At 42.4% G+C, this 14,439-nt stretch overlaps 1 protein-coding gene across 1 annotated transcript; it reads right to left on the reverse strand.

Moving 5' to 3' along the window:
• Positions 1-2,015: 2,015 nt before the first annotated feature.
• ppp1r3ab (protein phosphatase 1, regulatory subunit 3Ab) lies at positions 2,016-13,571 on the reverse strand. Its single transcript, XM_067379772.1, has 4 exons — positions 12,766-13,571; positions 7,400-7,452; positions 7,227-7,315; positions 2,016-6,094 (listed from the first exon to the last, which is right to left on the reverse strand). Exons 1-4 carry the CDS (start codon positions 13,524-13,526, stop codon positions 3,263-3,265), a joined length of 3,735 nt encoding a protein of 1,244 aa, XP_067235873.1. The 5' UTR covers positions 13,527-13,571; the 3' UTR covers positions 2,016-3,262.
• Between the last annotated feature and the right edge of the window lie 868 nt (positions 13,572-14,439).

Below are 14,439 nucleotides of genomic sequence, written 5' to 3' on the forward strand. Positions count from 1 at the left end.
CAAGTTTTAGAGCGGAAACTTGGGACATGTGGTCTTCATCTCAACGGACGGTGCAAAAGAATAGGGATTGGAGTCTGGAAGAACTCATGTTCGTGGATGCGATTATTAACGTTAACTGTAGTATGAAGCAGAGCAGGACCGAGTGTTGCGGGAGCTGAACGAGGAGCTGGAGCGATTGATCAACACACGCCTCACGAGCAGCGGGACTTTTTATTATAGTATTTTCTCATGATTTACAAGTAGTTGAAAACATTAGAGATATTGTTTGTAATCAGCTGGACAAAATATATAACACTAGCCTAGTGGTTTTTGGATATTTTACTGCAAAAATTTTACATATTGTACCTTTAAGTATCTGAGCCGCTCAGCTCGCTTATGCTGCTGAACCTAACTGGACTCTGAAACTCTACATCAACTTAGCATTGCGGCTCTGAATTTACTGTGGTAGTTGCAGTGAAGGAACGCGGCACTCCCTCAGTTTCCACCAGAGTCTCTTCACGTCATGTCATAACTGCCACGCCAAAGTCCTCAGCCATCATGACCGCCACTCCAGAGTCTTCAGCCGTCATGGCTGCCATGCCAGAGTCTCTTCACGTCATGTCATAACTGCCACGCCAGAGTCCTCAGCCGTCATGACCGCCACTCCAAAGTCCTCAGCCGTCATGGCTGCCAGTGGTCTTCTGCTCTGCCATTGTGGTCTTCTGCTCTGCCTGTTCAACCGTGGTAGTCTCTGGCTCCCCTGTGGTGGTCTTCTGCTCCACTTGCTCCACCGTGGTCGGTCTTTTGCTCTGCAGTGGTGGTTTCCTGCTCCGCCGTGATGGTCTTCTACTCTGCCAGTTCTGCCGGTTTCCAGCTCCGCTGAGGTGGTCTTCATTCCCGCCGACTCAGCTCTGGCTACCTGCGCTGCTGGACCTGCCCTGGCAACTTGCTCTGCCTGCTACGGCCTGGCTCTCTGTTCCTCCTCAGTCTCCAGTCTCCTTGATCTGCCTCTGCTCCGCCTCCCTCCTGGACTTATGTGTATGTTTGTTGAGGAGAGGCTGGAATCCACTCTAACTCCCTCCAGTAGGTTGTGGTCTCTGTGTAAACTACAAAAACTTGAATTTGTGAATTTGTGTCATATGTATTACATGTTCAGTCTATAGGCGCGTAGTGTTTCTTTACAAAGTGACATTGCCACCTACTGGCCTGGCATGAATAATACAGCATTTTTAGTTGTTGACGCAGATCAATGTGAATGGGAATCATTTTGTTGTCGTTTGTACGTGAAAAACGCAGAGGAAATACTTTTCCATTTTTAGTAGCTCTGACATGGAGCTACAGTGCCATTGTGTGTCCTCTTGAAAATGTCATCATATGCTTCCATCCCATTTGGAGGGAGTGATAATCCCATAATAGTCTCCCTGCTCAGCTGTGCAGACTCCTCCCCAATGAATTTGGGACTAAAACGTTTCTTATGCTATCAGCTTATAAATATGCAGTCACTCATCTAATCATGCTTGAAATTATAGTGTTCTAAAGATGACATTAGGGATAGTCACCCAGAAATGAAAATGGCGTCATTTACTCAACCTCATGTATGTATTCTTTCCTCTGTGCAACACAAAAGATGATATCTTGAAAAATGTTTGTTGGGTTGGGTTGTGTTTGACGATGTTTTGGGCCCCAGTGACTTTCACTGTATGGTCAAAAAAATATGTACAGCTAAAAATATGTACAGTCTATTTGGGGAGATCTGTGGTCAGATTTATTTCTGCGAATTGCATATAACCTGGAGATGAGATCATAGTTCATCTGTTTGTTCATTGAAAGCCATTTCCGTGAATGATGTCCAACAATAAATGGACAAGATAAAGACACCTTGAAATAATAACAGGTGCACAATATTGAGTTACAATAAAAATACACTTTTGATTGGACAAAATAAATTTATAGATAACGCAACAGAAAAACAGATTGATAAAAACAGATTATTCCATGCATGTTATCTAATAAATAAATAATGCAATGATGGAGGTTATTGTTTATTTTACATGGTTTATTCATTGTGAGTAGACACCTGTCTACATACAGTACCTGTATTTATGAAACAAACGCTGGTCAGTTTGAAGATGATAAGACCCTAATGTTTGGTATATTGAAACATAAAATAGGATAGTGACCCTTGATGTCTTTTTAGAAAATAGGTAGTGTGAACTATCAAAAAGTTTATGACTGTAAACCATAGCTGTAAACAAACAAGATGATACATACAGAAACATATAATTTCTGAACTCTAATAAACTTGTACAACCGAGTATGGGAAAATGTTTGTAAAATAATTGCCTTTTGCCTGAAGAAAAAAAAAGTGTTATATGTATATATAAGTTATAATCCAATTAGGTACTTACTATGAAATTAAAGTTACACATAAAAGTCAATTGCACTCTAATCCTTTTTCAAGACTAATCTTATCTGTCAAACTTTTCACTCACAAAACTGGTCCTTTAAATATCACTGTACCAGGCACCATTGGCACATAATTCAACCATTTATACATATATAAATCCCATATAATCCCTTGCTATGTGGTCAGCTCTGTGTAAAAAGCATTGTGATATTGTATGCCAACTTTGAAAAACAATGTTCTGTCATGACAACTCTCAGAGTGTTTGGCATGGTAATGGATATGACAATGTTGATATGTTTGGTCTTGGCGGAATAGATCTGCTGCTGCAGAGTAAGTACGGGACTTGCTACTGTAAATACATACAAGACATGCTGCTGTGAGAAAGGAAGACATGCTGCTGCTGTACAATAGCCTATAGTGTACATGAACTACCCGTAGCAGATTTATACAGGTGGAGCTGGGGAAGGAGGAGGGTTTCTGAAAGCGCAGTAGCAACTGCTACACCAAATGCTGACCGAGTATTCAAAGGTTAGAGTTCATTGGCAGCTAATAGTGCAGGAACCAATCAGCTGTGCTCTATAGAGAATGATGTGATTGCAAGCAGATTGAATCATGTACCTATCATCTTGCGGCATCTAGAATTTCATGACAGAACTTTGTATTTGTCCATACAGCCGGGAAATAATATACTGACTCGTATAATGTCAAATGGCAAATAATGGAACAAAAGTCAGTTTTTCTTATGTGCTATAAATACCTCCACATAATCCATATTCAATATAATCAGTATGACAACATAATCAATGTTGCCATACACAGTTGTACATCCACTTCCACATTTCTACTAAACTCTCCAAAAATTTTCATAAATCATCTTTACTGCATTCCTCTGTCACCTTTCGGAGAGTTTTTTAGTGGCTCTTCCTCCCCTTGTCGAAACAGCCAATATACTGTAAGAAGATATAGGGCAAAACATGCAATGAAGTCATAATAATATGCTGCAACCAAAAACACTATCAACAAAAATGTGTATCCAATCACTCTTGACATGTTATCATAAGACAAAAACTCTTTCCACCACAAGACATTGCGTCCAATGACATGCTTATTCCTATCCACTAGGGGCAGCGTATCTCTTTCCAGCTCCTTGATGTACTCGATATTTGTTAAATCTTCTAGGGAACTATTCGTCTGGTCCTCATCGACAGACTCCGAGATTGAAGGCATAGCTAATGGCCGTCCTTTACTCACTGAGGGTCTTTTGCCATAGCTTCCACTCATTGTGCCTTCTCTGAATACTGACTGTTGTGAATTCCTCAGACTGTTCAAGTACAGCTCCATCTCATCATCAATCTGCGATTCTGTTGAGGTGTTGTCTTCAACATTTTCGAGATCTCTGTTCATTGAGTCTTTTGCCTGGCAATCCATATTTTCCAGCATATTGTTCACATTATCAGTAGTTTCCCGGTCACTGTTCTCACTTCCACAGCACACATCCTCTTCTTTATCAATAAATTCAATGAGGTCCCAATCATTCTCCATAGCTTGCATACTTCCACTGAGTTCAGTATCACTCTTTTGAGATGATTCTTTGCAAGATGCAGTTTCCTCACAAATTGCTACTCCACTGTTGAAGTGCCTGTCCTGTTTTTCAGCTCCACCAAGATTTTCTATTTCATTTAAGTCAGTATGATGTTGTGGTAATGATTTAACATTGGTACTAATGATCTGCTTCTGTTTCTCCAGATCATCTGCATCTGCTTGTTGTTTCTTTTCTCTCTCAGTTTCCACTGCATCCAAGTCCTCTTCATCATCTATGTATTTAAGCTCATCTTCAATGCTATTTATTCCTCCTTTATCTTCAAGTTTTTCTTCTGCACCCTCTTGTTCTTTTGGTTCTTGTTCTTTCTCCTCTTTGTCTTGTTTTTGCTTCTCTATTTGATTTCCATTTCCTTCTTCCAGGCTTTCATCATTTTTTATTTTGTGAATTTCTTCCACCTCTTTATTCACTAATGTGTTATGTTCACCATCAAACTCAATAATGCTTGAGCTCTCCGTCTCTGAAGTCTGTGTAGCAGAAACGATGAGCGTTTGTTCCTTTTTTTCATTCATTTGGCAGCTCTCCAAAGTATTGCTCATATTTAGCTGCTTGTTCTCCAATTCTGTATATGGTTCGGTTAGCATGCCTGTTGCTAAGTGAGAAAGTTCTTCAGATTTTTCAATGTTCAATCTTAGCTTACAGCTGTCAAGTTCTGATTTATCATTAGAGGAACCCAAGATGATCCCTGAAGTCAGGAGCATTTTGGGATCTTCAGGAGATTGGGCAAAACTGCAAGAAGTGCTGCTTATAATATTTGCAGGGTCCCCCTGGTTCATTTCAATTTTGATACTAGACATCTGATTATCCAAAGATAATGAAGTTTTTAAAACTGATGAAGGGTGTATCTGTTCAGATAGGTTGTCAATACCGGACTCTATTGTTTGATTTGAAGGAACTAAATTTTCTGGTCCTTGTATGGGAAATAAACATGGACTGTGGCCAGGATCATCCTGGAATGAATAGTCAGTCAAAGCTAATGTGCACACTGGTAAAATTTCTCCCAGAGGAGGATCTGGCTGCCTGGATGTGACTTCTGGAAGGTTTGTTTCAGTAGATGAATTATCTGTTGGGTATTCTCTGAAAACACCAGTACAATCATTGTGAGAAACTTCCAACATCTCAACATTTTTACTCTTATTTGACTCAGAGAGAGGATTTTTGGTTGGGTTTACTGTAAGTTGTGAGTTCTGATCTGTTGATTCTTTGCAGGCGCCAACACTAATATCATGTACTGTCTGTTTTGTAGATTTGCACGACTCTAGCCAAATGTCTGTGGTCTCAGAGGCCATGACCGCTGTTAAACTCTCGTTCTCTAGGTCCCTTAATGACCTATCTACTTGTAATGTTTTCGAAAAAAAGTCTTTTCTCTCTGTTTCCATGTTTTTAAAAACCTGATGATAAAGTGGGGCTACAATGGTCCCAAATGTGAACCCTTGAGAAAACAGCTGAGGCTCTGAGTTAGTAGTTTTCAAACTAACATTCTCTTCTGGTTTTCCATCATTAATATTTGTGTCCATCTCAGAGCTCAATGCCAAACTTTTAATTCTTTGCTTAGCGTCCTTTTCAAAGTGCTCCCATGCTCTTTCAACATTCTTGCAAATAGACAAGTCAGGATTTTGGCATACAGGAAAAGACTGATCGATTGAACCTTTTTGGTCATTAAGGTCCTCAGTAAGTTGGATGTCTTCCAGAGCCTCAGAAGCAGAGTATGCAATTGATTCACCACAGTCTTCAAGGGGTACATTGGTGTGTGCTTCAGATAAATTAGTCTTGGTGTTGATCACGGCTTCTTTATGTTGTGTAAGAGCTTGGTTGTAAATGTCAGTGGAATATCCAGTATACTCTGCTGATTTTAAGGACTCAGCTGGTGAGGAGGATATTTGGTTGCATGTTGGTGGTCGAGCAGTTTGTGTGGACTGTGGGCTGCATGGTGTCTTCTCCAGCACTGACGCATGTTCCTGCATGCTGGTCTCTGCTGTAACTTCACTCTCTTTGGTCTTGGTCCCTTGTTTCATTTCTTCTTCTCTCTTAGCAAAGTGCTCCTTGACTTTTGCTAATCGCACAGCCCTTCTTCTGCTCCTTCGGCTGCGGTTTCTGCTTATTTCCTCCTGTTTACAAAGAAGTAGGTGTGAAATATACTGAATGGAAGACTATCTTCAATAAATAACTGTCAAGGTAGGGTAGGCAGCAATAGCAAGCTAGCTTTGAAAGCATGAGATCCCACCCTCCCTTCAGAGCGTCTCTAAAGCCACGCCTCATTCAAAACACATGAACACGCACAGCCAGAGCAGAGTCTGCAAAGCGTCACAAGACGAGAGACGGCGTTAAATTACCTGATGTCTCACATTAAAATAATAATGAATGCAAACAGAGCTCTACTTGTACCACCTGACTGCAGCAGATTCATTTTGGTGTTGATAGTGTTGACATAGAAACGCATAAATCTGAGGACATGAACAGCTCCGGGTAGAACGTCACGGGTTGGCATCTCTTAATTACGGCTACGACATGGCGTGAACGCAGCATAATCTCATTGTTTTGGTTCAGGAGGAACTGTAAAAGATGGCTGCTGTGTGGGCACTCGCTGAATTGTCTGTCTACAGCTCTGCATAGCCTCATGTAACGCGCTGATGACTTGTGATGTTTGTGCGAACAGGTGAATGGAGGTTTGGAAATACACATGTTGACAGGCAGGTATGATGTCAAATGCAATGACTGGACGAACATTTTTTGGTCCAGAATATATATGTACAAGATTTAATATTTAGACAACTTCTGTTATTGATTACTATCAGAATGTAAAGAGAGTTTTAACAAGAATAACAAACAGTGTTTATATAAATAAATTGCCTACCCTACCTTTAAGGAATAAAATATCTGAAGATATTATAGAAGTACATTTTTAACTTTTATGATAAATTGACTTTGACATGAACTTGGACTTACTTTTAACAACGTAACATAATGGTCTCAGAGTGACCCTGAACAGGCTGACCTATCAAGTGTCTTGTTTGGGACAGTACGTAATGTTACTTTAACACTTGTCAAAGCCTAACATCAGTGAGCACATGGCATTCTGAAAGAGTAGCCAGTGTCACAGCACATGTTTTATAAAATGTAATATAATGTTCATCCTAGATTTCACTATATAATTTATGCTAAAATATGTTGTTTCATTTAAACACATTATTAAGTGACTATCAATCACTCTTTGGTAAAATGTAAAAATTTACAACTTACCACTAATTTCATGCTTTCTTTTTCAGGTTTTTCAGAGTTTTCATTTGGAGATCCAGGGCCAGTGGCCTTTCCAGAATTTAGATATATATCTGAGAGAAAAAAAAAAGTGTATTTATCAGAATTTTGTAGTATTTCCAAATCTAGTTCTAAGACAATTTCAGGGGATAATTTACCAGGAAGTTCCTCATTATTTGTTTCCGGAACAGTTGAAGCAGAGATATTTGGGCTGAAAATGACAAAAAATTACATGTTTTTAAAAACTGGGGGAAATGCAGTATGTATATTGTTCCTTAAAGAGATAGTTCACTCAAAAATGAAAATTCTGTCATTAATTAATCACCCAAATCCGTAAGACTTTCGTTCATCTTCAGAACACATATGCAGATCTTTTTGATGAAATCCATTGACAGCTACGCAACCACTGTGACACTTCAAAAAGTGCATAAAGAGATCTTAAAACTATAATCCATATGAATTAAGTGGTTTAGTCCAAATTTTCTGAAGAGACGGGATTGCTTTATACGATTAACAGATTAAATTTAGGCTTTTTTTCACGTATAAACATACATCAACTCACACATCAGTGGTAAACTGGAAGCTCAAGCATGCTTGCTTGAAACAATGACGTTCAATCTTGTGCGTTACGGAGCACGTTTGAGCTTCGGCAAGAACCTATGACGTTCAATCTTGTGCGTTACGGAGCACGTTTGAGCTTCGGCAAGAACCTATGACGTTCAATCTTGTGCGTTACGGAGCACGTTTGAGCTTCGGCAAGAACCAATGACGTTCAATCTTGTGCGTTACGGAGCACGTTTGAGCTTCGGCAAGAACCTATGACGTTCAATCTTGTGCGTTACGGAGCACGTTTGAGCTTCGGCAAGAACCTATGACGTTCAATCTTGTGCGTTACGGAGCACGTTTGAGCTTCGGCAAGAACCAGTGACGTTCAATCTTGTGCGTTACGGAGCACGTTTGAGCTTCGGCAAGAACCAGTGACGTTCAATCTTGTGCGTTACGGAGCACGTTTGAGCTTCGGCAAGAACCAATGACGTTCAATCTTGTGCGTTACGGAGCACGTTTGAGCTTCGGCAAGAACCAGTGACGTTCAATCTTGTGCGTTACGGAGCACGTTTGAGCTTCGGCAAGAACCTATGACGTTCAGTCTTGTGCGTTACGGAGCACGTTTGAGCTTCGGCAAGAACCAATGACGTTCAATCTTGTGCGTTACGGAGCACGTTTGAGCTTCGGCAAGAACCAGTGACGTTCAATCTTGTGCGTTACGGAGCACGTTTGAGCTTCGGCAAGAACCAATGACGTTCAATCTTGTGCGTTACGGAGCACGTTTGAGCTTCGGCAGGAACCAATGACGTTCAATCTTGTGCGTTACGGAGCACGTTTGAGCTTCGGCAAGAACCAATGACGTTCAATCTTGTGCGTTACGGAGCACGTTTGAGCTTCGGCAAGAACCAGTGACGTTCAATCTTGTGCGTTACGGAGCACGTTTGAGCTTCGTCAAGAACCTGTGACGTTCAATCTTGTGCGTTACGGAGCACGTTTGAGCTTCGGCAAGAACCAGTGACGTTCAATCTTGTGCGTTACGGAGCACGTTTGAGCTTCGGCAAGAACCAATGACGTTCAATCTTGTGCGTTACGGAGCACGTTTGAGCTTCGGCAAGAACCAGTGACGTTCAATCTTGTGCGTTACGGAGCACGTTTGAGCTTCGCAAGAACCAATGACGTTCAATCTTGTGCGTTACGGAGCACGTTTGAGCTTCGCAAGAACCAATGACGTTCAATCTTGTGCGTTACGGAGCACGTTTGAGCTTCGCAAGAACCAATGACGTTCAATCTTGTGCGTTACGGAGCACGTTTGAGCTTCGCAAGAACCAATGACGTTCAATCTTGTGCGTTACGGAGCACGTTTGAGCTTCGGCAAGAACCAATGACGTTCAATCTTGTGCATTACGGAGCACGTTTGAGCTTCGCAAGAACCAATGACGTTCAATCTTGTGCGTTACGGAGCACGTTTGAGCTTCGGCAAGAACCAATGACGTTCAATCTTGTGCGTTACGGAGCACGTTTGAGCTTCGGCAAGAACCTATGACGTTCAATCTTGTGCGTTACGGAGCACGTTTGAGCTTCGGCAAGAACCAGTGACGTTCAATCTTGTGCGTTACGGAGCACGTTTGAGCTTCGCAAGAACCAATGGACGTTCAATCTTGTGCGTTACGGAGCACGTTTGAGCTTCGGCAAGAACAAATGACTATAAATCTTTTGAGTTACGTACAACGTATTCGCTTCGCAAGAACCAATGACGTTCAATCTTGTGCGTTACGGAGCACGTTTGAGCTTCGGCAAGAACCAATGGACGTTCAATCTTGTGCGTTACGGAGCACGTTTGAGCTTCGGCAAGAACCTATGACGTTCAATCTTGTGCGTTACGGAGCACGTTTGAGCTTCGGCAAGAACCAGTGGACGTTCAATCTTGTGCGTTACGGAGCACGCTTGAGCTTCGGCAAGAACCAGTGACGTTCAATCTTGTGCGTTACGGAGCACGCTTGAGCTTCGGCAAGAACCAATGACGTTCAATCTTGTGCGTTACGGAGCACGTTTGAGCTTCGGCAAGAACCAGTGACGTTCAATCTTGTGCGTTACGGAGCACGGACGCAAGAGCACTGAGCTTCGGCAAGAACCTATGACGTTCAGTCTTGTGCGTTACGGAGCACATTTGAGCTTCGGCAAGAACCAATGACGCGTTCAATCTTGTGCGTTACGGAGCACGTTTGAGCTTCGGCAAGAACCAGTGACGTTCAATCTTGTGCGTTACGGAGCACGTTTGAGCTTCGGCAAGAACCAATGACGTTCAATCTTGTGCGTTACGGAGCACGTTTGAGCTTCGGCAGGAACCAATGACGTTCAATCTTGTGCGTTACGGAGCACGTTTGAGCTTCGGCAAGAACCAATGACGTTCAATCTTGTGCGTTACGGAGCACGTTTGAGCTTCGGCAAGAACCAGTGACGTTCAATCTTGTGCGTTACGGAGCACGTTTGAGCTTCGTCAAGAACCTGTGACGTTCAATCTTGTGCGTTACGGAGCACGTTTGAGCTTCGGCAAGAACCAGTGACGTTCAATCTTGTGCGTTACGGAGCACGTTTGAGCTTCGGCAAGAACCAATGACGTTCAATCTTGTGCGTTACGGAGCACGTTTGAGCTTCGGCAAGAACCAGTGACGTTCAATCTTGTGCGTTACGGAGCACGTTTGAGCTTCGCAAGAACCAATGACGTTCAATCTTGTGCGTTACGGAGCACGTTTGAGCTTCGCAAGAACCAATGACGTTCAATCTTGTGCGTTACGGAGCACGTTTGAGCTTCGCAAGAACCAATGACGTTCAATCTTGTGCGTTACGGAGCACGTTTGAGCTTCGCAAGAACCAATGACGTTCAATCTTGTGCGTTACGGAGCACGTTTGAGCTTCGGCAAGAACCAATGACGTTCAATCTTGTGCATTACGGAGCACGTTTGAGCTTCGCAAGAACCAATGACGTTCAATCTTGTGCGTTACGGAGCACGTTTGAGCTTTGCAAGAACCAATGACGTTCAATCTTGTGCGTTACGGAGCACGTTTGAGCTTCGCAAGAACCAATGACGTTCAATCTTGTGCGTTACGGAGCACATTTGAGCTTCGGCAAGAACCAATGACGTTCAATCTTGTGCGTTACGGAGCACGTTTGAGCTTCGGCAAGAACCAGTGACGTTCAATCTTGTGCGTTACGGAGCACGTTTGAGCTTCGCAAGAACCAATGACGTTCAATCTTGTGCGTTACGGAGCACGTTTGAGCTTCCGCAAGAACCAGTGACGTTCAATCTTGTGCGTTACGGAGCACGTTTGAGCTTCGCAAGAACCAATGACGTTCAATCTTGTGCGTTACGGAGCACGTTTGAGCTTCGCAAGAACCAATGACGTTCAATCTTGTGCATTACGGAGCACGTTTGAGCTTCGGCAAGAACCAATGACGTTCAATCTTGTGCGTTACGGAGCACGTTTGAGCTTCGGCAAGAACCAGTGACGTTCAATCTTGTGCGTTACGGAGCACGTTTGAGCTTCCGCAAGAACCAATGACGTTCAATCTTGTGCGTTACGGAGCACGTTTGAGCTTCGGCAAGAACCAATGACGTTCAATCTTGTGCGTTACGGAGCACGTTTGAGCTTCGGCAAGAACCAGTGACGTTCAATCTTGTGCGTTACGGAGCACGTTTGAGCTTCGCAAGAACCAATGACGTTCAATCTTGTGCGTTACGGAGCACGTTTGAGCTTCGGCAAGAACCAGTGACGTTCAATCTTGTGCGTTACGGAGCACGTTTGAGCTTCGCAAGAACCAATGACGTTCAATCTTGTGCGTTACGGAGCACGTTTGAGCTTCGCAAGAACCAATGACGTTCAATCTTGTGCATTACGGAGCACGTTTGAGCTTCGGCAAGAACCAATGACGTTCAATCTTGTGCGTTACGGAGCACGTTTGAGCTTCGGCAAGAACCAGTGACGTTCAATCTTGTGCGTTACGGAGCACGTTTGAGCTTCCGCAAGAACCAATGACGTTCAATCTTGTGCGTTACGGAGCACGTTTGAGCTTCGGCAAGAACCAATGACGTTCAATCTTGTGCGTTACGGAGCACGTTTGAGCTTCGGCAAGAACCAGTGACGTTCAATCTTGTGCGTTACGGAGCACGTTTGAGCTTCGCAAGAACCAATGACGTTCAATCTTGTGCGTTACGGAGCACGTTTGAGCTTCCGCAAGAACCAATGACGTTCAATCTTGTGCGTTACGGAGCACGTTTGAGCTTCGGCAAGAACCAATGACGTTCAATCTTGTGCGTTACGGAGCACGTTTGAGCTTCGGCAAGAACCAGTGACGTTCAATCTTGTGCGTTACGGAGCACGTTTGAGCTTCCGCAAGTACCAATGACGTTCAATCTTGTGCGTTACGGAGCATGTTTGAGCTTCGGCAAGAACCAATGAGGTTTCTTCTCGCACTTCAAGCAGGTTCGGTTGAGCTTCTGTTTATGTTCGCTGATCAATTTTTATATGTGAATAAAACTCTAAATTAAATCTGTTTATCATATAAAGCGATTGAGTCTCTTCAGAAACTTTGGATTAAACCACTCAATGCATATTAATTAGTTTTACAATCTCTTTATGAACTTTTTGAAGCATCAAAGTGGTAGTTGTCAAACTCTCAGATTTCATCAAAAATATCTTCATTTGTGTTCTGAAGATGAACGAAGGTCTTACAGGTGTAAAGTTAATGACAGAATTTTCATTTTTGGATGAACTAACCCTTTAATTCATCAAGTGCCTCTTTAGTATTGTAGTTTTATTCATGTATTAATTCTGGCATGTCACTTAAATGCAAAAACTGTGTGAATTGTTATCAAATTGTTTATGAATCATATCTATAAAAGTATAATTATGAATATTTTAGAAATATTTCTTTTGACATTCTTTACTGTGTATGACAGATAAGTTAGAAACCTCTCACCTGGTTATTTTCAGACAGCTTTTTCTTCTGTTTTCACTCACATTTGAGGCTTTCTCCTTTATTTTTTCACAACAAAACAGAGAATAGTTCTTTGCATTGTTGTTTGCCCAAAAAGTGCCTAAAGATGTTTCATATCGCAAACAGAAGTCAACCCTCGCACCCTCTTCTCCGAATGGGGGTACCAGTGTGAGCTTGAAGGAGAAACAGTCCATCCCACCATTGTTTGACCCAGGTATGTACTCTGCCAATAGATCAAAATGACTTCTCCACAAATCTAGAGAGGTGCGTACATAGACCATCTTATTAAAACACACATCCAGCACTCTAACGATTCCTCTTAGGGTTGAGGTCCCAGAAATCAACTCCAAACTCTCCAGTTCCAGCTTCTGCTCGTGAACCCGCAAGACTAGCTCCTCTGTGGTCTGTGGAAGAGTGAAGAGAGGAAGCATGTAATACTCCTTATCTTCATTCAAGTCTTTCTCCAGAGGGCATGATGGTGTTGTTACTCCCCGAGCGTCAAACTGTTTCACTGAGACGAGACTCAAACCAAAGGCGTCAGCAAAGGACACTCTTCGGCTGCTTGAAGGGGGAGGCAGGGAGTCATCAGAAGACACTGAACTCCGTCGTCTTGGTATGGGTGAAGATTTGGGCTTGATTCCTTCCAGACCCAGTGACTCCTCATCCTCATCCCAGGGGCAGGATGCCGGCAAGCTCAGAAGGTTGGCCCCAATGGGCCTGCCCAGTGCTTCCACAGACTCCATCAGGCAATGTGGGACAGAGTGAGAGGAACTCAGCCTGTCGGCCAGCAACTGACGTGCTGTGACTTAACTTATGGACTCAAGTTACATTTGACATTGTAGGGAAAAGCCAGCTCTATATTTAGGGCAGAAACAACTCGAGCTATGCAGTCAGAGCTCAGGGGAGCTATGAAAAAATATGTCACAGACACACTACAAACAACATAACATTGTTATGCATACACAGACACAGCAAACATATCAGTGTCTTTAAGGAGATGATACAGGTTTAAAAATACATGAGGGTGTGTAAACGATGACAGAGTTAATATTTTTGGGTGATACCTTTAAATATTCTAGTCAGCTGTACACATGCTATATTGCTAAAACGAAGCATGTGCTGTTTAAAAGACTTTTAAAAAAGTCTGTGCTCATATTTATACAAGCACTTTCTTACTTTCTTGCACATAATTATTACTTATTTATGACCAAACTTTCTCTTTTGCTTATCAGTGGGAAAATAAAATGTGATTACCCATATTTGTAAGAGACTTATATTTTGTAACAGAAACAGGAAGCTTTGGTAGCATATGAAAACCACTGAATGGAACAACTTCTCTTTAAAGCTGCTTTCAGAAAGCACAGGTCATGTGGCTTTAAAATGATTGAATAAAACTAATTGGAAACCAAAGAGAAACAAAATATACAGTGGAGGAAAAGTAGTTTCTGTCTTACAAACTAACTGAGATCCAACGGGATTCTTGTCACTAGACAAGCAAACTTCCCCAACCGTCTTTGCCTTGTTTGCCAAAGCCATACTCCGGACAGCTCTACATTACCTCCATCTAGAGGCACATTGAGGAAATGTTTTACTCCATTTCAAGATTGAAGGCCAGAAGATTAGGACATTTCGTGAACGCAGCATAATCTCATTGTT

This window comes from Chanodichthys erythropterus, chromosome 24 (assembly GCF_024489055.1).
Source record: "Chanodichthys erythropterus isolate Z2021 chromosome 24, ASM2448905v1, whole genome shotgun sequence".
NCBI lineage: Eukaryota > Metazoa > Chordata > Actinopteri > Cypriniformes > Xenocyprididae > Chanodichthys > Chanodichthys erythropterus.